This window comes from Lepidochelys kempii, chromosome 6 (genome assembly GCF_965140265.1).
Source record: "Lepidochelys kempii isolate rLepKem1 chromosome 6, rLepKem1.hap2, whole genome shotgun sequence".
NCBI lineage: Eukaryota > Metazoa > Chordata > Testudines > Cheloniidae > Lepidochelys > Lepidochelys kempii.
This window is the reverse complement of record NC_133261.1, coordinates 52916962-52941303: the sequence shown is the minus strand read 5'-3', so window position 1 is coordinate 52941303 and position 24342 is coordinate 52916962. Positions and strand designations below refer to the sequence as shown.

The following is a 24342-nucleotide window of genomic DNA, read 5'->3' as shown; positions in this document are numbered from 1 at the left end:
CATCTCCCAGTATTTCAGGCCACCAAGCAATGAGAAACTGATAACAACTGCATTAGATGAGAAGGAACTGAAACAGATGCGGGGGAAAAAAAGATTTTTCAAAGAAACTGCTGAACATTCCTTTTCAAATCAGATACTTCAAGTAATTCCTGTGGGGGGAACGCTTAGATTTTACGTTATCCATTCCATTCCTCCAGCTGAAGGAGCTTGCTTGTCACATCTGGTGATGGTCACAGTTCTCTTGTAAATGCACACACATTTGCCTATTTTGTAATGCTTAGCAAGATAGGTTATGTGCATGAAGCACAGATTTAAATGCATACTATCTCAGGAGAGAATGGCTCGGGTAATGATTTGCTACGCACTAGCAGAAGAATGTGACGGAACTTGGACAGTACTGACATGTTAGACACATAATAGAGCGGAAGTGGCCGGATTAAAACATTCCACGAAGACAGCAAGAACTTGTTTATTGAATTGGTTTTATAGCAGAAATGTAACCACAGTCCTTATAGAATTAAGAGCTCTACATCTGTAGCCTTATAACTGAGAGGGTCTTTGTATTAGAAGCTAATGAAGTGAGTATGAGATTTATAGGTTGATAGTTATGCATTGACCTTAGAAGGAGATATATCTATGACAACTGAAGATAGTTCACAATAAATGCCTGGCTGCAAATTCTTCAAGCCCCAGGGCATGTAAAGCTTGTCTCAGGTATAGGCTGATGTCCTTTGATTGGTATAACTTTCTAGTTAATAAGGCAGAAAAGTACAGTGATTAAACTGGCTGATTACATCATTACCTGCAGGATTTTTGGGACAGTCACTTTAGAATATTCAAAGATCAGACTGTTTGTTTCAATGTCAACTTTAACTCGTCCCTACCCCCATCCTACTTTGTCTTGTACAATTCTTAATGAGTTTACAGAAAAACACAGACTTTTAAATACATAAAATAATATCCGCTGCAAAATCAGCAATAAACTATCATTTACTGGGTTGTTTTTCTCTACAGTGAGACAGATTTAAATAAACTACAGTCATCCTATTTTGCTTTAAAAATAAACTTGGAAAGTGATTCTATGGAAAGCCACCCAACTATTAACTAGAAAAAAGGGTAGACACCACAAATTTTACCCTAACTTGGGCATTAATCTTACTCCAAAATGTGGGTATTACCACAACATTATCTAATGTATCACATTTCTAATGTGTCCATTATCATAGTATCCATGCACCATGTTTTTTGACAGAATAATCCTTTCCCTAAAACCGTTGGCAGGGAATGACCATAAATGTAAATGATCCAGAGGTCTTCTGTTCTGACTGAATAATGTCTGGAGTGTGGTGCATTGGAACTAGAGCTTTCGTCAGATTATTAGAAATCTGCAACAGAACCAGTAAATAGAATTTTAGTTTCTTTGCTCCGATATTGCTATTTTTAAGCACTGTTCAAAAATATTCTTTCAGCCAATAACATTTTCAAATAACCAAAATAATGGCCTTATATATAACAACAACAAAAACCCAACTCCTATCCTGCTAAGGTTCATGGTTACCTAGCTAATCAATATATCAATGGTTCACAGTATTTTGGCTTTCAAGCATGAAGGACTCACAAAGTTTTCAGCCTATCATACAATAGAGTGGCAAAGGTGTGTCCAAGCCTTTGGCTAAAGGTCTGCTTTCCTTGGTAATTTTGTGAATAATTCAACAGCTATTAAATTGTTCCCTTTTTACCACAAGGATGCTAGGTCCTTTCTTTGGCAAAACATTCTGATATTTACCCTGATGTGTTTCCATTGGTTAAGTCCCCAATTCAGCCAACCACTTGAGCATGTCCTTAAAGTTAAGCACACGCGTAAGTGCTTTGCTATATCAGGGCTGAAATGCTGTCAGAGCAGAAAAGCTAACATGCTACAGCAGCACCAGAGTTCACAGTACTTGGGATCAGAAGAGAAGAAAATGCATCTGTTTGTGACATCTGCTGTAGTGAGCTCTGAGCTTTATGTATTTACTCCATGACTCAGTGCATGGGTCACACATTGCAGCCTCATTTTGAAGTGGTGGCAATTAGAATAGTCATTACATAAGACAGGTTTTCAGTGCTTCATGCATAGAGACTTTTTATAACATTTATCAAAACTAATCTGAAGGTATCTATTGATCAAATACTGGCCTTTGTGTGTGTATGTACACACACACACACACACACTATAGGGCAAGGTAATGTCTCTGGGTATATTACCCCTTCCAAATTTCTCACCAACACTTCATCACACACACACACACCTTGGCCCAGGGAATCCATCCCAGGTTTTCCACAGATCTTATTCCATGCTGAGACAGGACTGGGAATTTAGTCAGCATTGTGTGAATATCTATACAGTGTAAGTAATCAATCATTGCAGCTTACAGTTATGCATCTCACTATTGTGTCTCAGTACTATGGTTTAAGGAGCTATCTGTAATATGGGACAAGAACAGCCACCAAGCACAGTTTCTCATATAATTGAGCCAGTGCGCCTCCATCCTGAACCATGAAAGCACTGCCAGGCTTTTCTTGGGCTAAGATTGCCAAGTTTGCAGTAGTTTTATGATACTGTCAAACATTCACAACATGCTCACCCATACTCACTTACAGTGGGAATGTGGACAATGGTCTGTGGGCTGCAGAAAAATGTCTGACTATGGATGGATATTTGGGGAAGGTTGATGCCAGAAATCACCTGGCTCCCACCAAAGCTGGGAATTCTCTCACACTTCAGGAAAACTTTGGTATTTAATGATAGCCTGCCCTGTACTGTAAGATACAACCTTTTCTTGCCTCCTCAGCATATAAGTTACACAGAGACTCTTTCTTGTAGAGTCAAAAACAACAAGGAGTCTGGTGGCACCTTAAAGACTAACAGATTTATTTGATCATAAGCTTTCGTGGGTAAAAACCTCACTTCTTCAGATGCATGGAGTGAAAGTTACAGATGCAGGCATAAATATACTGACACATGAAGAGAAAGGAGTTACCTCACAAGTGGAGAACCAGTGTTGACAGGGCCAATTCGATCAGGGTGGATGTAGTCCACTCCCAACAATAGATGAGGTATCAATTCCAGGAGAGGCAAAGCTGCTTCTGTAATGAGCCAGCCACTCTCAGTCCCCATTCAAACCCAAATTAATGGTGTTAAATTTGCAAATGAATTTTAGTTCTGCTGTTTCTCTTTGAAGTCTGTTTCTGAAGTTTTTTTGTTCAAATATAGCTACTTTCAAATCTATTCTAGAATGTCCAGGAAGATTGAAGTGTTCTCCCACTGGATTTTGTGTGTTACCATTCCTGATGTCCGATTTGTGTCCATTTATTCTTTTACATAGGGACTGTCCGGTTTGGCCAATGTACATGGCAGAGGGGCATTGCTGGCACATGATGGCATATATCACATTAGTAGACATGCAGGTGAATGAGCCTCTGATGGTGATGTGGTTGGATCCTCTGATGGTGCCACTAGAGAAGATATGGGGCCAGAATAGGCAATGAGGTTTGCTGCAGGGATTGGTTCCTGGGTTAGTGTTTCTGTGATGTGGTGTGTAGTTGCTGGTGAGTATTTGCTTCAGGTTTGGGGGCTGTCTGTAAGCGAGGACTGGCCTGTCTCCCAAGGTCTGTGAGAGTGAGGGATCGTTTTCCAGGATAGGTTGTAGAGTGAGTGTTAGCAGAAGTAAGGCACTGTATAAATAATACATAATAATGTATAATGTTGTTCTGGGGTTAGGTAATCATACCACCTCATTGAAGCTCTTGGGAGTGATAGCTGCCTTCCATTCAGGCTAAATGAGGAAACAATTAAATGTCTCTTTATTGAGTGATAGCTGCAACAATGAAAAACCACCCCAAAGATTAGACCACATACCACTTTAGGCATTGGCTAAGCCATATGGTCCAAAAAAGTTTCCAGGGCTCTGCTAAACACAGGGGCAGGACATTGATTTGATTTCAGCTGTGTGCCTGGGGATAGGTCTTTAGTACACAGTTAACTCAGGTGATTGGCACATGGGTGTGAACCCCCACGTTAGCATACCCCAGGTCTGGGGTTCCCACTGCAAAGCCTTGCCTGCGTTACTGTGTACTGACTGTTTCTGCACTTGCCCACGTACAGCTGGGGGAATATTCCACAGTTCTTTGTACAGACAAGCTCTAGGATTCTTTCCTAGTCAGCTGTGAGAGAAGTTGTCTATCCTTCAAAGGGAATTGTGAGAAGGACATTGAATGACTATCAGCACTCAAGCAATTTTGCCTGGAAACTCACTGCAAAGTGGGCAGATTCCAGCCTTAAGGTCACGTCTACACGAGCACTTATGTCAACAAAACTTTTGTCACTCAGGGATGTGAAAAAAACCTCACACCCCTGAGCGACATAAGTTTTGCCGGCATAAGTGCTCGTATGCACAGCGCTGTGCTGATGGGAGACGCTCTCCCACCGACATAGCTACTGCCACTCATTGAGCTGGCTTTATTCCGTCGATGGGAGAGCTCTCTCCAATCAGCGTAGGGTGGCTACATGAGCGCTCTTACAGCAGCACAGCTGCATCAGTACAGCCGTGCTGCTGTAAGTTTGTAAGTTTAGACATGGCCTAAGTGAAAGCAGAGCATGGGCTCAAACCCACCCCTCAGCCAAGTAAGCCAGATCAGCTGAAAGTGGTTTTTCAGTGTGAATGGGAAGCATATTTAGGCTAAAAACCAACGTAAAAACCCAGGTTACCTGTGCAGTGAAAACATACTCTGTGTGTGCAAAAGGCAGCCAGAGACCAGGAGACAAAAGCAGGAGAAACACCACAGAAGCACAAAAAGAAGGCAGCAAGGAAGCCCGACAGACAGAGAAGCACTTGTAGCAGGGCCCTGAGAAGAAGCTAAGAGTACTTTTTGGGTGTTGCCTGGAAAGAGGCTTGGAATTGTGAGCAAAGAAATGGTTATTCGATTCCTACTGTGTTCAGGGAAACACGACTGTGTGGACATCCTCTGTAAGTAAAGAGGATTGCATCAAAGGAACACCTGACTATCATCAATTTCTTCTCATAATAGAAAAAACGCACAACACACCAAATATTGGTTAACCAAACAGGAGTAACAATAACAACCACCATCCAGCTATATACAGATATATAGAAAATCATAAACTTTACACCTGTGTACAACAGAAGATTTTCACTCCACATCAACATTCACACACTCCTATCTAAAATATTGATGCCTTAGCCGGTTTAGCTTGCTGTTCTTAGAGGGTGTATTTCCGACATGTCTAACAGAAGGAAGGAATGGATAAAAATAGACCACCTGGACAACCTACTTATGTGAATGCCCAACCTAACTCACCCAGCTACCCAAAACAAATGTTTGTCTATCCTGATAGTCATCTTTTCTCTCCTTTTCCAGCATGATCAGCAGTGTATATGCTGCCATTCTGTTGGGTCAGAAGGGAGTTTATAGAAAATGAGACCATTAAAAAGTACAATCAGACAGAAAAAAATGCCCTGCATTGGGTGAAAACTAGTGGAGCATTTTAGGATTTTCTTTGTAAAAAGCCTTTTCGGTTCCAGCAGATGGCATGCGCTCATCAAAGCATGCTGCATTGTGATCATAAATATTGCTCCAAGGAACAGCTGTCAAAAAAGATAAAACAGGACATGCTAAGCTTTAGGACCTAAAATAATTTGTCACAAGAGATTCTATTATGCTACACTTAATTTCTGCAATCCTTTTAACATATTCCAGGAAGGTAGTGTTTCTCATAATGAAGTTTCTTGCTTTTTAAGAGCCTAACCCATGTGGCTTTTAAAAAACAAGAGCATGCTTTGGTTCTAAACAACTCTGTGAAAGGGCTATTGTCTTTGGGCTGTTATGAGTACATCAGTGTTTAGCTTTGACTATAACAGTATTGTTTTCACTTATATAGGCAAGAAAGGTCCAGGTCTCTCTGGGATTATACCAGTAGCAAAAAAACCCTGAAGTGTTGCCCTATTTGAATTTTACTAGTTTTGCTGGTAGGTTGCTATGAACAATGGAAAAATACTCACATAGAAGGCTCAGGGTACCTGTGACAAGGTAAAGGTGCAGCTCTTTGCTAAGGGTTAATCATAGGTCCTGGCTGGACACATGGCTGCTGTATAAAGGGAAGCGGAAGATGGATGTAAGAGAATCATAGAATACCAGGGTTGGAAGGGACCTCAGGAGATCATCTAGTCCAACCCCCTACTCAAAGCAGGACCAATCCCCAATTTTTGCCCCCGATTCCTAAATGGCTTCTTCAAGGATTGAACTCACAACCCTGGGTTTAGCAGGCCAATGCTCAAACCACTGAGCTCTTCCTCCCCCCAATAAGGAAGGGATGTACTTCTGTCCTTTTGGTTGGTCAGAGCAGGAAAAGGTCCTGGACATTATTTCCCAGTTTATTTCAGTTGATTGGTTTTTGGTTTTTTTTATTTTATTTTGTTCTAAGGTCAGTAAAACAAGCTCAAGGAAAGGGCCTTAAAAAGATTAATACTTGGGCCTCTATTTCCTTTCCTTGGCTAGTGAAACCTCCCACCAGCTCACAGCACCTCACAACATAGTGGACGACTGCACGACTAAGGTATAAGGATAGTTTGAGTTCAATGGGGCTTTCAGCGATGCTATGACAGCCATAGATACCCTCTGAAAAGGGATACCAACAGTGCACGTAATGTAAGAACAAGGACAGTTTCCCCCATAGCCCCTATTTTTCATACTCTTTAACACATATCAAAGATCTGGCAATAATCTGCCATTTTATACATTTGACAGAAGAAGCTTTGATCAACTGGGTTTCAATCTTCTTTACTCCAAAGTGTCCAGCCAGAGGCATGCTAAGGACTCCTCAGTCTAGATCTGTCAAGATCATCATACACTCTAGAATTAAAAACGTTTTAGAACTTTGAGCTCTTATTCAGTGTCCACTCATGGTCAGAGAATGAATCATTATAGGCCACAGCAAGAGGTGCTCCTTGCTCCTCAGTCCATCTTTCCTGTAACATTTTTAATCATGACTCTTTAAACCCACACCACTGCTTCTAGTGCCTACAATTTGGGACCATCCACAACGGGCATATCCAGGAGTTTCCACAATTTCTGACTTCCCTCCTGTCTCACAACTATTTTAAGGAGCTCCGGTCACTATTCTTGAAAACATTACCAATAAGGCATTATATCACTGCCTTTTCTTCTATGCCACCTGGCACACCTCAGAAGCCAAGGCAACATCATGAACCTATTTGCCTTTGAGTTTTTGAGTATATAATTTTTGCACCAAGAGGCACATCATTGTTACACCTTTTGTCATAACATGATTCATGTTTAATTCTTCTGGTCTCCATGTCGATCTCAAAGCTTAATTACCACAGTAATTAAGCATTAGGTCCTGATCTTCTGTGGTAGAGTGTTGCCTAATTTTTTAGACCATTTATAATAAAGCTTCATCAGAAATCTGGCAGTAAGAAGGGAATGCCACCCATGCACCAATAAATAAAACATGTCAAACTTTATTGCAATTTATTGCACAGTGTGTTTTAAAATAGTTTGCTCTGTACCCTGCTTGTACAAAAAACAGAACTGAGAGTCACTTTAGGACCTGGAGTTCAGAGCAGACCTTTGCAGTATTGCACTGGGATTTCCTATATGAAGTCATTCTGGCACAAGGTTCACGGACAAAGAGTGAAAATATGATATGACAACAGGGCATCCCCAGAGTTTCACACATATATATCACTGTCACGTTTAAAGATTTTAAATAATTACCAAGGGTGAGATCTTCAGCAAGTAGAAATCTGAAGATGGGCCCACTAACTATAATATTGATCATCATTTAAGGCTCTGTTATGCTAGCAGATAACAGCATAGATCCCTCATGTATATATGTACCTTTCGTAAGTTCATCTAAATACTTTGTGACTCATGAGACCCTGATCTTGGATCATTAAAGTCAATAGGAGCTTTGCCATTGGGTACCAATATGTGAAATATAGTATAACTTTCTCGTCTCTTAAAAGAGGTGGGTGGCTTCTACTAAAGCACCTTTAATTCATACCACAGAGACTGGAGTATACAATATACTTCGTTTGTTAGTTAAGGCCACTCTAGGACTGGCCGCAGTTTGCAGACACAACATGGATATATCGGTTCTTAAATGGTTCTACAACAGGCACATTTCATATTGTCAATTTTCAGTATGGTAAAGTTCTTAGGTATTTGTGTTTTGTTCATTAGGAACTAACCCTACAACATGCTCACTTCTACCAAGGTTTGCCATGCCAAAAACTTACAGACAAATCCTTTAAGAGATTTCATCATTAGCTCTTTTATGGCTACACAACACAAGCACAAACAATGATTCCAGCATATTCAGTATTGCCCCGAAATTAAGGATCAGAAGTCATGAATCAATGGTATGACATTTGCAGACCCATTGCTCTGTGGTGTGCCATGTTGTTGGCACTCAGCCAGCGATGAGGATAATGCATCAGATACTTCCCAGCTTTCTGCAATTTTTTACTATCTTCCCTTTTCCTCAATGGTCTGTGAACTTCTGTAGACATACCCATAGACTCCTCCCAAATTCTACCTCAATGTGCTCTAGTTTTTTGTCAAACCCAGGGAGGCCACTCTCATCAGCAAGCAATCATAGAACACATCCACTTTCTCTGTTCCTTTAAAAAGTGTTCTCTTAAAAATATTTTATTCTCTGCGTTCAAAACTCCCTGTCAGGTTCAAAAGCTGGAGAACCTGTTAAAGAAATTATTCGCTCAGCAAAAAATCTCCTGGCAGTTTCACTAGGATTTTAAACAAACAGGGCTTCATTTCAAATGTTGCCAACTCAAGTGGATTGTGAAAGTCTTTTTTGCAAATAAGTTTTTTTTTTTTTTTTTAATTTTTCTGCAGGGAAACAATAGGAAACAAAAGATGAGTGAGCAGATGTAGCAATTCAGTTTGGAAATGACTGCACAGTCCCTTGGAAACACCCATGTGCACCCATGTGTGCTGCAGCTTAGTTGCTTTACATGTGGGACATTACGCTTGTAGAAAAGATTAAACCAAGAAGAAAGAACAAGCTCCTAAGCTGAGCCAAACAGAGCAGATCTTCTTCCCACTATGAAAAACAAGTCACGTTTCAAAATGTGTCATTGGTAATGCCATCGTCTGGGCCCGATCCAGCCCTGGGTTAAGTGCTTTAACAGAGGTTTGTATTTGGGCCATGGCTTATTTGTTCTCATAAACATAACAAGGAATAACATACATAATAAGATTGCAATTCCATCAAGGTCTTCAGTGACGGCATAGGGGGTTTTAAAAAATCCTTTAATGCAGACTAATGCTTATATTCTGCTTTTGTTTTGGTGGGTGGTTTTTATTTTATTTTTGATACTTGCAAAGAGGCATATGGCTTAAACCTGACCCATGTGCTTTAGCAGTACATAATCCACTGTTTGATAACTGGCCAACACATAGCAACAGTGATAGTCAAATCCAGCGATGAAGTGAGCTGTAGCTCACAAAAGCTTATGCTCAAATAAATTGGTTACTCTCTAAGGTGACACAAGTACTCCTTTTCTTTTTGCGGATACAGACTAACATGGCTGCTACTCTGAAAACAGACACAATAGCATTTCTGCGCTCAGTTTCCCCTGCAAGGATCATGGGGCTGCGCCAATGGATTTTCCAAAAATCATAAAGTAATGAAAAACTTATCTAAAGCAAAATATACACAGGACAATGGTGTATATCCCAATAGTGAAATTACATTTGGTCACAGAACATCTCTTTAAAGAAGCTGAACTGTAGTCACCCCATTGCAATGCACTGAAACAGTCTGGGACTTTTTTTCAGCTACAGAGTGGAGTTGCACTATAAGCAGGCTTTGTGGTGCTTGAGCCCTAATTTCTTAGTCACTTATTATTGTTGGTTATGGAAATTTGCCATATACCCTCATACCCTGAGAGCAAAGTCACTTTTTTCCTCACTCATTCTTCTACAAACTTTAGAGCTCTTCTCTTGTAGCCTTTATCTTCCACTTGGGATTTGTAAGCCAAAATACTGATGAGTGGGAAAAGAGCCTTAATACCACTAATAAATATCATACAGGCCAAATTAAGTCCTCAGTAGCGCACACACACAACTCCACTGATGGTCAGAGTGATCAAATTTGGCCTGAAATCACTAAGCTCTAGTAGACACACAACCTTACAATGCCATTTTTACAGTGATTTTTTTCAGAGCAGAAGTGCACATTAACTTTGCTCCTCTTAGACAGTGATAGCTGGTGACATACTGGGAAATTTTCATTGTTCTCACATGTCTTGTTTTGCCAGTAGAAGTGTTGGGGTTCAAGAAAGCCTCTCCCTAGGCTCATTTTTAAGCAGGACGGGGGCCTGAACTAGTACTGCGATTGAGGCATTTACACAATTTGACCGCATCAGAAGGCGCTGGATTTGTTAATGGGCATCTAAGCTGAGAGATGTTTTAGTTCAGAGTCCAACAGAATATACCATATCATCTGCAAATAGCCTCTAGAGAATAAACATAACAGCCTGATAGTTGAAATGACAACTGTTACAAAATTCAGTAAGCCCTAAATTCTTTATTATCTTCCTTTCCAGAGAAAAGCTAATGCTGTAGTAAAGCCCTTAGGCAAGCCTATGCTATCAGGCTTCAAACATATTACAACCAATATTCCCACTAAAGTCAGTTGACTCCTGTGCTCTTTCTAACCTTTGCTATGCTAAAGCAATAATTCATGCTATTGAAAAGCTTTAAGTTTCCCTTACAGCCCTCAGATACCTGCCCTTTCCCCCAGGAACTCAATAGGTACAGTCATGCTTAGCCAGCACTGAATTTTATACTTGATTGCTTACTTGGCCCAGGTGAACTAGCTCCTTAAATTAATGCAGCCTCTGCTAATTTACCCAGCACTCAGAATCTACTTTTACTAGCCTCATCACAATCTTGGTTTATAGGCTTCAATTACATTATAATTTACTCTTCTCCATGTGCATCCACTCTAGGTTTCTGCCATCTGTATGAGCACTCATATGTTGGCTCAGATTCTTGGGAGCTAGGCACATAAATACTTTTGAGGAACTGAACCCTTCTCCGTGACTGGGGAACAGGGTAATTGTCACTCTCAGCAACATACAATTTGTTATCCCTTAACTTGTGGGGTTGGTAATGACTCGATGACTCAGAAAAAGCAGCTTTTCCTTAGTTTCAAGTTTATACCCATTAATGTAAATGCAAGAAGGAAAGAAACAATTGAAAATGAGAGCAAATAGAAGCCTTCCACATGGGGAGGTAGCAAGAAACCATTTTTGCACTTGTGTATTAGTGCATGAAAACCAGAAAGTAATACAAACTGCCATTTAAAATTTGCAATTTACCTAAGCTAAATAGACATATTTACTTGCATATCTGCAATAATGCTTTATATACTGCCCTATATTTACTGTAGATAATATCCTTAATGCTGCAAATCCCACAGGCATAGGCGCTGACTCCAGGGGTGCTCCAGGGCTAGAGCACTCACAAAAAAAAATTAGCAGGTGCTTAGCACCCACTGGCAGCCAGCTACCCCCTTCCCCACAGTGCCTCCCATCTGCTGGCAACCCTGCAGATCAACTCCCCCGCTCCCTCCACACCTACCACCTGCCACAATCAACTGTTTTGCAGCATGTAGGAGGCTTGGGGGGGGTAGGAGAGGAGTTGGGGTGCACTCAGGGGAGGGGGCAGAACTGGGCGGGAAGAGGCAGGGAAGAGATGGGGCAGGAAGAGGTGAGGCGGGGGTGGGGACTTGGGGGAAGGTGTGGGGTGGAGGCGAGGCTTGGGGCAGAGCTGGGGCAGGAAGAGGTGGGACAGTGTGGGAACTTGGGGGAAGGTGTTGGGTGGGGGCGGGGCTTGTGGTGAGCATCCCCCAGGCCCAGAGGAAGCCAGAGCCTATGCCCACAGGGTCCTAGAGCCCAGGCTCAAGCCCAAGCCCAGAAGTCTACACAGCAATGAAACAGCTCTGTACCTGGGGTTAGAGTTTGGGTTCATCTCTTTTTATAGTTTAGAGCTGGACAAAAAATAGAATTTCCACCCCATAGGAAAAGATGAGATTTTTAAATTTGGTTTTGTCCCAGATTGGGACAAAATGTCAATCTCAGAATTTTTCACAAAATGAAAGATTCCAAAATATTTTTTCACCTTATCAAAACATTTTGTTCAAATTTATTGTTTCAATTTCAATATAATGTGATACAATAATATACAAATTGGCATGTTAAAGTCAAAACAAAACAAAATATTTTGATAATTTCCCATAAAAATATTGACAAAATCAATATGTTCCCAAGAAGCATTTTGATTTTATCAAATCAATATTTTCTAATAGAAAAATATTTTGACCAGCTCTACTGTATATCCATGTAACCACATTTTACACAGGATTTTGAGTCCTGTGCTTCTCTAGACACTCTGGAAAAGAGCTCTCACATGCTAGGATGGATGTCCCACTTTCCCTCCCAGAAGAAATCTTTATTGGGTGACTCCCTTCTCAGATACTGGGTCTTAACATTCATTTGACAAATATATTATTATGATAAAATGTCCATCCTGGCCATAAAATTTGCCTGTTCAGTGCTTATATACTGGAGTGATGAGTGTTATAGAACAAAGATAGATACACAGGTGACTACTGGTGCTCATCATTTATATACTGCTGGACACATATGTAGCGTTTAAAAACTAACAGAACAAACAGCCCTTTGCAGGCTCTTTTCTAAGAGGTCCTGTTACTGCATATTAGGTTTCCCTGGGTCATATCACTGTCAGGATGTTAAATACCACAACATCAAATAGCAAAAAGCTGAAGTGTCCAGGGAAGCAAAGCATTTCTAAATCAGATACATGACAGTTTATGGTCTTCTTAATGTAAATTCATGGCAGAGTGTTGAAAATTGAAACTCTAATAAAAGTAGGTCATTAGGTTGCAAATAATATCAACCATTGAATACATTCATGGTTATCTCATTCAAAGCAAAATAGAATGCTTGCTGAACACAAGGTCACTATATGAAGAGCTCACACTGACCTAAAATCAGTTAGCAAAACTTTTTTAAAAAGGAAAATGTGATTTTGATTTTACAGCTCTTTAAATAATGCATTTATTTTACAGTGCTGGGCTCAGATACAAAGTCATGCTGCTGAAGTTGGAATAACATGTAGCAGAATTGTTGGATTTCTCAATGTCTTGTGGTAGGCTTTTTCTTTGATTTATAGGACTGCAAGCTGCTTTTCAGACTCTTACTAAGTGTCCTTCTAGAAAAGTTTTAACAGAATATATAGCAATGTTTAGCTTTATTTTTTGTAAATGAATATCCCAAAGCAAACTCATAGATTAAGGCTAGATTGAGCCTTTATGGAAGCCTCAGATATACCTCTCCAGGCGGGTGCTCCTTACTATATTAGAGCAGGTCAGTGAAATTGAAACGTTGCACAAAAATTCCCATTGGTATCAAAACAAAAAAGTTGGTATAATTTTTTGAAAGTTTTTATTTTCCTTTTTGTGGGAAAAATTCCACTTTTTCTCACTTTTTAATTTTTTCTTCCTTTTTCTAACTCATAAAAGGGAAACGGTTTTTCCCCCACCACCAAAACAAATTTTATTATCAAATAAACACTTGAATAGGAATTTAGTGAGGAAATTGATCCTACTGCCTCTACTCTCGTGCAAAGTGCTATGGTGGGTCTTTGCTGACCATAAGTAGTTTTGTCTCAGTTTCAAGTCTCATCAAAAATATCAGTATAGTAGCCAGTACCACCATGCTGGGGCATTCATTCTGTTCTGTACTAGGAAGAGGGCCAGCCACTACCTCCCCTTCCTGCACTAACTTGTTGTCTTTCAGGGGATGGTATGCCAGAATTGTCTGTTTGAGAGAAGCTATTAGAAAGAAGGTGTGCCAGTGTTTGCAAATTTCAGATACTCATGCACATCACCAGCTTTTAGCTAGAGAGGGGCTTGAACCAAAACTCCAAGTGCAAACACCCTGAGAAAATTCTGACTAAAATTTTACAATTAGGGTTCATCTCTGGTTTCCACTCCACCTCCAAATGGAATGTGTCACTCACTTTAGACCAAATATCTACCCCACACCCAGTGTTCTCTCACCCTATATTCCTGTGAAACCTTGAAGATAAATTGACAGGAAACTTTAGGCAAGATCAAAAAGAAAAGATCCCCCACATTATTGCAAACACCTCAGAGGAGTTCTCAGTAACTAGCGGATCAAGTCCCACTTTGATGTCCTGTGCTTCACTTGAGGCCTTTGCAATGCATTCAGAAGACAAGCTTTACATATTTTAGGTCTTAGGGTGAAAAGTGTGATGGCAGCATGCATTGACTCTGGAAATTCTAACCAATAAGTCTTGTATAAGGCAGAATAATCATTGTTGCTAAAATTTGTAAGGTGTAAATATCTGTTAAAAGCCGGGGTGCTAGATGACAATCGGCATGTAATAAAATAGGCCACAAAGGATAATGATCTAAGCATTTGAATTTTTAACATTGCTGTTAGGCGTGAGATTTTTATCCACAGGTCAGACAGAGAAAATATTGCCCCAGTGTTTTCAGTGAGCTGCATATAGTATACGACATCTCGGAACAAAACATAGATTGTGTAGCACATGATAAAATCACAACCCAAGTGCAGTGTTCAACTTTTGTTATCTTTCTGTGGTTACTTGAGAACCAAACATCTGTTCTCTCTATGAATCATAGCATTTGCATTGACATGGACTGATGACTGACTGACTGACTGAGTTATTTGTTTATATAATTTTTGGGGCTCCATTTCTACCTTGTAAATGATATTTGGTCTTCCAGAGTGACCTGGGACTTAATGCCTATACAAATTCTGCTCTCACACTAATGTATGGAACTTCTATGGAAATCAATGGAAGATGCACACATCTAACTGAGGGCAGAATGTGACCCATTATGGACCCCGATAATCTGCCCTCCTTATATTGAGTAGGAGTACCTATACTGCATGAGTAGGCCTATTGAGTTCAATGGGCCTCTCAGCGTGTAAGGTACCACGCAATGTGAGCGGGGTGGCAGAATGAGGGCCATAATGCACAAACAATTGACTTTTTAAAACGTTGGATAAATAAAAGGCATTTTTGGCTCAGTTCTTTCCCATGCCTGAGCTGTGCCCAGCACAGAAGAGTTGGGGGCCCGAGGGAGCCAGTTGCAGCTCTCTGATTTGGCGCCGCCTGACCTGGCATTAGTTAGCGTGGTGGAAGGGACTTTACACCAGTGAAGCATATGTATGGCATTGCTCTGCTCCACCATGATCCCCCACTTTGGCATTCCACCTGCCTCCCTGATGCCTTTCCTGTGCTGGCTGTGCTAACTTTACACCAGTGGGGAAATCGAACTCTACCATGGAAAGTCTTCACAAGGAACCAAGCACTTAGCATCACTCGGGCAGTGCAAAATGGCTGGAGCAGAAAGGGGAATTTGTCTTACTGTCAGTAGCTCTGGCACTGCACCAGCTTTTGCATACGGTGTAAGCATATCCTGTCTACTCTATATAGACCTAGCTTTTAATCTGAATATTTTTAGGGACACATTCTGTCTTGTCCTATGTGGATGCTCTCTAGCATAGCCATTCAGAAGCTGGGCAGACTGTTGCTACTCATTCTCTGAGCACAGACGCAGCAGAGCTAGTGTGCAACTTCCTCCCAGGCAGTTATACAGGGCCCCACATCCTCCAAGAGAGAGCACAGGCTGCAGCTCTCTGCCACCAGTGTGGGGGTCACTGCTCAACATGCTTCTCTTTGTGGTCTTTCACCTGGATCCACCCAACACACTGAGAGCCCTGCTGCTTGGGCACTGCACATCACAAGGCACCATCGACAGAGCTTAGGCCTCTTTCCCCCTGCCCCCTCCCCCTTCCCCACTGAGGATGCCGTAGTACTTTAGCTGTTGTGCATTTGGCCATGTTTGTATGGAACTTCCTTGACAATACCAGACTACCACCTCAGCTGACCTGTTTGTGCCTTTTGGGACTCAAACCCTACAAAGATATGGGACGTTCCAAATCTTGCTATCAGAATCAGAGTTGCCAGACACATGTGACAGTGGTACATTTAAAGTTCAACTGTTTTCTCCCACTTCTGGCACCTGGTACTATAGCTGCTTACCTGGTATTCATTTTTCTTCTAGTGCCAACAATATGCCTAAGCAGGTAGAAGTGCGGATGCATGAAAGCCAACTGAGCCCTATGGAGCCAAGGCCCAAGAATGTATGCCTGCGGTTCTGCCAATCACTCAGAAAAAACCTGCTCTTGTCTCTTACTGTATTTGGTAAGATATACTCTGCTTGTATGCATCCTATGGTTCTTTGTGTACAGACTGTACTTGTGTTCAGTAATGCCTGCAAGTTTGCCAATCTCAGCTGGGCAGCCAAGGAATGAATGGGCAACGGAGACTGAATTTACCCTTTCCCCCAGTAAGCATGGTTCTGTTAGTTCAGGGAAAAGGCACATGGATGGAGTAGCATGGAGGAATCCTGAAGAGCTAATGTCCATGCTGCATGTGTTTTGTGGCTGTAATAGGACTTAAGTGATGTCTTTCACCATCACTAAAAGAGAAAATCTCTATTTTCTTTTCAATCTCTTTGAAAATATAAAAACAAACCCTTTACCTGATCTTTTACACTTTCCTCCACTCAGCCTGGCTGAGACTCAAGCTTTATCTCCTATGTGTCTCTTGACACAGACATTGGGTTCAGTGACCTAGTTTGAAATAGTGCTTTCTGGTTTTAGAACCCTCCAAATAGGGATCAGTTTGACATCTTTTTGTGGGTTATTGGCCCCATGTCCACTACTTTTTTTCAAATGCAGTGAATTCACAGACCCAGTCCATTTTGCTTGAATGACCAACTGCAGCTTTAGTTCAAAAGTAGTGCAACTTTCAACCTTCCCATAGCTGAAATTGTATAGACAAGAAGTTTGGGCTTGGACCAGTACCTCCAAGATGCCTGATTCACTCTCCAAGAGGATCACAATGATAAAATAAGTTTATTTCACATTGAACCAACCTGATATCACCATAGAACCATAAGTTATTCCAACAATAGTTTCAAAGCACAATTCAGATTGTCTTGTGGTGTCTTATTACAATAGAGATTGTACACAGGGCCTGAGATCAGAAAGACAGAGACAGCTGAGATAAAAACATGCAGTAACAGTGCAAAGGGAAATTCAAGTATTTTAAAATGTAAACACTGTATTTAAATTGTAAGCTATTTGGGGCAGGGACTGTTTTGTTCTGTTTACATAGCACCTAGAACAATGGGGTGCTGGTCCCTGACTAGGGCTCCAAGATAGTATTGCAATACAAATAAATAATAGTAAAAACTAATCAAAGGAATTGTTTAGGATGATCTAAGATAGTGAGACTAAGAACAATGGGAGAAATTCAGCAATCAAAGGTTTAGGCTGTATATTGAAAAAAGTTATCTAACAGTGACATGTGCAGGATTACGGAATAGTTTCTGAAGGGGAATAGTGGCAGCCCCATTGCCTTAGTAATTTCAGATTGGAATAGATGCACTGTTTGTATTGCAATCCTGATAGGGGGTAATCTGTTAGGTCTTTTCTGCTCTGTTGTGTGTCTGTGAACTGGATACTAATAGCAATCCATTCAGAGAACTCAACGTTAATATTAAATATATTGGTAACAAAATGTAGAATGTATATTCATCACAAAGTCTTGCTAGTTTTCCCATCAGATCTCTCGCTGAGCTGTGATATTGTTTGCCAATTCTTCTGTAAGAAGAGAGCTCAAAGCAAAATGTATGCTTGGTAAGACAAAGTAATACCACTGGAGTTTTGAAATGGCGCTGTTCTAGTGGTGAAAGCAGAGGAGTGGTATTCAGGACTGATGGGTTCTATTTCTGGCTCTTCTACTGACTGTATTTGGCTTTGGCTGCTGGTATAGTCTTGAATAATTCACTTCACCTCTCTGTGCCTCAGTTCAGCCACCTGCACAGTGATTATACTAACTAGACTTACCTTCCTCTCAGGGCATTGTGGCTTAATTAATATTTGCAAATTACTGTGGGATTGTCAGATGAAAGATAACACTGGACAGAATGTAGTAGGATCATTCTGAAACCATTTTTCTTCAAGATTGTTCTTCTGTATGTTGAATAAAGATTCAAGTTTCCACTGTACTCCATGCTGATAAGGCCTCAACTGGAGTATTGAGTCCAGTTCTGGGCACTGTGTTTCAGGAAAGATGTGGACAAATTGGAGAAAGTCCAGAGGAGAGCAACAAAAATGATAAAGTCTAGAAAACCTGACCTATGAGAAAAGATTGAAAAACAAAAAAAGGATTTGTTTAGTCTGGAAAAGAGAAGACTGAGGGGCAACATGGTAACAATTTTCAAGTACATAAAAGATTGTTACAAGGAGGAGGGTGAAAAATTGTTCTAGTTAAACTCTGAGAATAAGACAAGAAGCAATGGGCTTAAATTTCATCAAGGGAGGTTTAGGTTGAACATTAGGAAAAACTTCCTGTCAGGTTAGGTAAGCACTGGAACAAATTGCTTCAGGAGATTCTGGAATCTGTGTCACTGGAGGTTTTTAAGAACAGTTAGATGTACACCTGTCACGAATGGCCTCCTTATTTACGTAGTCCTTCCTTGAGTGCAGGGGACTGGACTAGACCTCCTGAGGTCCCTTCCAGTGCTACACTTCTATGACTCTGATTCCTTTCTCCACCCTTCCTTTTTAATTCTCCTTTCAGGTGTCATAATGGGTGCATTGTGTGGGGGTCTTCTTCGTCTGGCAACTCCTATTGATCCTGACATCATCATGTTAATAGCCTTCCCAGGAGATATCCTTATGAGGATGTTAAAAATGTTGATCCTACCTTTAATTATATCCAGTTTAATCACAGGTGAGATCTATTAGCAATAAATACTTTAAAATGCTAGCTAAAGACATTACATAGTTCATCTTTAGTGAGAAGGGAAGAATAATTATGTGATGCAGTGAGTCTTTTGCAATTAATAATAGCTGATTCATATTTCATGGGTGAAGTCAGTTTCTGGTGTAACTTCATTGATTTCAGTAGTTGATGCTGCTAACCAATTTGTATCCAAATAAGCATGTGATACTCTCTTGAATGTCACCATTTCCCTAATATACTGTCTTACAAATTCCACTTAAGGATGTGGGTATGAATGGTAGCACAGGTTTGGACAGCACGGATTGCTCAAAGCTGTGTCTCATCCTTGAAATGGCCAGCTTCCAGGAAATAAATGGCAAAAGGATATCACTACAAGGTTTGCTTTGCCCTAATGAACATGATTAGTGTTTCTCAATAACACCCCTCAATTAAGGATTCAGTTGAATTCAGTCTTAGCCATTTCTCCACAGGTAGCAGGAGCTTTAAACACGTGTTGTTCAGATGGGAGAAAAATTGGAAGTTCTTCATGGCACCATCTACATTGTGAAGAATTCCTAAGGGAGAAAAAACATCTCAAGATAGTTACTAAAATGGAAATAACTATAGGCAGAGTCTCCAGATGGTTTGTGATAATTTGATGAATTGTATAATAACTAGTCCCACTGCATATTTCTTTAAACACAGGACTGTCAGGTTTGGATGCTAAAGCTAGTGGCCGACTGGGCACAAGAGCCATGGTCTACTACATGTCTACTACTATCATTGCTGCTGTGCTAGGGGTGATTCTGGTTTTAGCCATTCACCCAGGAAATCCCAAACTCAAGAAGCAGCTGGGAGAAGGAAAGAAAAATGATGAAGTATCCAGTTTGGATGCTTTCTTGGATCTCATCCGGAACCTGTTCCCTGAAAATCTAGTCCAAGCATGCTTCCAGCAGGTAAATATTCCTATTCCTCACAACATTCTTTTTAAATGCGAAGACCTTTTTACATTCCAAGATATGTGTTCAGAGTTCTGTCTTTCACCTCGTGAAAGGCATTAAATTACTGATGGGGAGAATACAGAACTATAGTTTTGGGCAGGTAAATTAGGAAGGGAAATAGTTTATAACTATTTTCTTTTACTATGTCGTAATTTTGTTCCTGATTTCAGTTCTTGAGCACTTTTATTTGAATCAATTCTTTGAAAAAGGTCTTTTCAGTTCACTAGTAAGTAATCTTTTAAAATCACCTCATTCTTCATGTACAATATTTAATGCTCTAGAACAGGGGTCAGCATCCTTTCAGAAGTGGTGTGCCGAGTCTTCATTTATTCACTCTAATTTAAGGTTTCATGTGCCAGTAATGCATTTTAATGTTTTTAGAAGGTCTCTTTGTATAAGTCCATAATATATAACTAAACTATTGTTGTATGTAAAGTAAATAAGGTTTTTAAAATGTTTAAGACGCTTCATATAAAATTAAATTAAAATGCAGAGCCCCCCAGTCTGGTGGCCAGGACCCAGGAAGTGTGAGTGCCACTGAAAATCAGCTGGCGGAGGCATGCCATAGGTGGCCTACCCCTGCTCTAGAAAGATGCTGGGTTCTGGATGGTTGAGTCATGGAACATTTCACCTCTCAGCTGCTGGTTGAATTTGAATTCAGTCCGGGTGCTAAGTGTTGTCCAATGCCCTCTGTGAAATGTATTGGTGGTTTCAGGCCAGTTCCCAGTGATCAGGTGTCCACATCACAAAACCCACTGTCCCATACCGCAAGTTCATTGTCTGTCTGGAGACCAAGATCTATATGGATAATGGAGACAAATGGCTGAACTGCCTATAGAGGGCTCCACAATGTCAGCTGTAAGGCATCTTGTGGGGGCAGTGGCTAGGAAGGGAGGAGATTTATACTGCTGTTGCCTATTCTGGAGTTAAATACTTCAGTCTCTAATCACTTTTCACCAGCATTAAATTAACACAGTGTTGGTAAGAGATAAAAGAAATGCTTACAAAGAACATATGCTTCCCAGTTCCTCTGTCAGCAGCTTTCTTGTGTGTGAGATGCTTTTTCCTAAAGTTAAATTGTTTGGCAATCATGCAGTCTATTTTTGTTGAACCAAACAAGATTTGTTGCCAAACCCATTATTAGATGTTCCTAAATGGTACTACTTGAAATAGAATGTTAACTGGAGCTGTGGCTACAGGTGGGAGGATTGGGCGAGGAGTAAAGTGAGAACACAGACGGGGCAGACTTAAGCTGCCAAAAGGACCCAGAGAGCTTTATTTCTTCCCCATACTCTCACATAAAAACACAGAGTCCTTGGCGTTTAAAAAGAGCATGTTCAGAATATTCCCAAATCATCATGGAGATAGAAGTCATGTGGCCAAATCGTGGCTGGCTAAAAACCACAATGTTTTGTTTGAAAATTGAGAAGTGTCCTCATAAAATAAGTGGGGTTCTGTTTTTCCCTCTTTGCTCCTACTTGTATCATAGAGAGGAAGAGAATTCAGCCCTTGATCTGTAGGAAATGGATCAAATATCCATAGGTAGGAACAGGGAATGAGTTGGAAAGAGTGAGGGTGAATTAAGCTGCTAATATCCAACACTTTTTTTTCTTGGACTTGTTCAGTCGGCATAGTGTTAATGGCTAGTGTGCACAGTTCATCTTGCCACCTATGACTCAGCTATCACTCTGACCCTTTTTTAACATTGCCCCATATGGGCCCAGTCCAAAGCCTACCAAAGTCAATGGACAGACTCCCAGTGACTTCAAAGGGCTTTGGATGGGGGCCTAAATGAGCTTTTTAGTGTTCCCGTATTTTATCTGAACAAATTCCAAACTAGCCTCCACCAAAGCTTCTGCCATAAAGCCACACCTCTTTTACTATTCAGCTGTAGCCCCTCACATACCAGCTTTTGGAGTTGGCCTCTACCTGTTTTCTCTCTTGGTTACCGGGGACGTTGGGGTCCTTTCCCCTCCTCACCTAGTTTGGGTGGTGTCAAAAGCTGCTTTCCCTTCCTATGGTTATTGGGAATAGCTTAGTGGCCATTCAACATGTCCTGGTGGCCTTGGATGCAAGAAGTCTTTTTGCAGAGCTCCAACCAGGTATTTAAAATGAATTTGTAATGTTAATGGCAGTAGCACTGAATTGTAATGATCCACCAGGGAGAGAGACAGTTTCCCTTGCTGCCAGGTAGATGACAGTAAAGGCTCTCAGGTTGCATGGAAAGTACAGCTTGGTTGTAGAGTTGAATCTGGTTGAGTTTGGGACTTTTGTGAACTTCTTGAATTATTATTTTTTGGGTTTAAAAACAGTTCAATTTGTGAACCTCATTTTCCTGTAATGAAACCCATTATTTCCCTACCCACCCATGCTTAGTTTGTGAGTTTATGTACCTCTAAAAAGCGTTACAACATCTCACTTAAATGTGTGCTCTAGAATGATGACTAACGTCCAGATAAGCATTTTTTACTTTCAAGATGCTTATCTGAACCTGCACCAGTAATTATGGGTCTGATCCTGGGAAGTGCTGGGGACCTTCAGCTTTCATTGACTCCAGTGGGAGTTGTGAGTGCTCAGAATCCCCCTATTTATTTCTGATTTGACATTACATCTATCTCACATAAAAATCACAGGACAATAAAATTACCAAGATAAAAATGAAATCAGATAAAAAATGTCCGCTGGCTTCAGGGTTGCTGAAGAGTGTCTCACACGTTGTCAGTGTACTTTTCTAGCTGAATATTTTTATTTTCTATATTTAGAGGAGGCACATTTTTAAACAGGGGTAAAATAAGATGTTAAGGCTTTGAATCTGGGCATCTATATCCCTAATAATTTAATTTCACCGTAACTTATCCAGCTGTTATGTAGCAATGTTTTTTCTGAGTGCTATCATTAATGAGATCCTACTATCTCTACATATAGAAATAGCAGATGCTTTTCCAGGTTGCCGTGGTAAGATGTTTTGGATTATCCACTGTGGTGCTAGCAACAGGTGTGTGGCAGGTTAGATATTTCTTCTGCAGTCCAGCTCTCAGAGTCATTAATTACCATGCCAGGAGGGTCTCTATGTATACTAGTTTTATTTGAACTCTCCTAGATAGGAACTTTGAACCAATCTAGAAAGGAACCAGCCACATGATGGGTGGAGATGTGTTAGAAATATCAGAACATGTTTTTGAACCAAACTACCATGGTACCTTAGATCGGAGGTACCCCTCTGGGTAAAAGTCTTTGTTGTGTAGCATTGTTGAGGCAGAATTGCTGCTATCACCTGTTCCAAACGTCTGTACGGAATACAGTGCCTGAAGCACTTTTTGATCCTTCTGGATGAAAGGGCCTATATGTAAGATGTTATGTATTGTGACAAAGCTCTGTCCTTGCCTTCATGGGTCCCACATTTCCTGGCGGATTTCGCTAGCCTTAGAGGCTCACTGTGACCCTCCACGTAACCCTTCTTTCTCTAGAGACAAGGGTCACAGTCTACTGAGCCATTTTCATCATAAGCCAGTGAGGGAGGTGAGGAGAAGTTATCCTTCCTTGCACAGTCTCTTGTCTCCCAGTCTCAGTGATTAATCAGGGGGCAAAGGTGGGGGAGGGAGCCCGGGCCCACCCTCTACTCCGGGCTCCAGCCCAGGGACCCTAATAGTATCAGCTACGGTAGCTGACCTTTTAGAAACATGACATGTACAATTCCCTGGGCTACTTCCCTCCCAGCAGCCCTCACTTCCTCAAGCTCCACTTCACCCTTACCTCAGGGCCTCCTTCCTTGTGCCTGATATGGTGTGTATTACTCAGCCTCTCCAACAGCACAACTTCCTCCCACAGCTCCTGACATGCACACCTACCTGACTGACTGGGAGGCTTTGAACTAGTTTCAGGCAGCCCCTGATTGGCTTCAGGTGTCCCAATCAACCTAGCCTTCTCTCTGCCTTCTGGAAAGTTCTTAATTGGCCCCAGGTGTCTTAATTGACCTGGAGAAGCTTCCATTTCACTTATCCTGGTACCAGGGATTTGTTTAGCCTGGAGCTAATAGATCTATCTCCGACTATTTTTCTATAGCCATCTGGTCTTGCCCCGTCACAGTATTAACAATTAAGACGAAGGTGTTTGCCATCCTCATTATGCTGCTGTTTTGGAATAGGATCCCAGGACTTAATTAAACTTGGAAGCATTATAAACTAACTTATTTTTGGAAGAGGGGTTAGAGGTGGTGGGTTGCATAGTCTGATCCTCTAAAAACAGCACTGCCTGGGGTTATTTGGAAAGGGGAGTATTATTTTATTCTCTGATCCCCCATATGTATTAAATCCAGTTGTGATTCCATTCTCATCCCATTTTGTAACTTCTTCAG

General features: G+C 41.0%; 1 protein-coding gene across 7 annotated transcripts in view; it reads left to right on the top strand.

Moving 5' to 3' along the window:
* Window positions 1-24342, top strand: part of SLC1A2 (solute carrier family 1 member 2) — a 119606-nt gene that overhangs the window by 53379 nt on the left and 41885 nt on the right. For 3 of the 7 annotated variants that reach the window (XR_012159391.1, XM_073347973.1, XM_073347979.1), the window contains 4 exons: window positions 13202-13281; window positions 16256-16395; window positions 18844-18996; window positions 19693-19943. Coding sequence is in view for 6 of the 7 variants with exons in the window: in XM_073347973.1 (XP_073204074.1) it covers window positions 13202-13281; window positions 16256-16395; window positions 18844-18996; window positions 19693-19943 (624 nt within the window). In the remaining variant the exon portion in view is untranslated. The remainder of the gene's footprint in view (window positions 1-13201; window positions 13282-16255; window positions 16396-18843; window positions 18997-19692; window positions 19944-24342) is intronic. The other 4 variants (XM_073347976.1, XM_073347974.1, XM_073347975.1 and 1 more) reach the window with 2 other exon arrangements.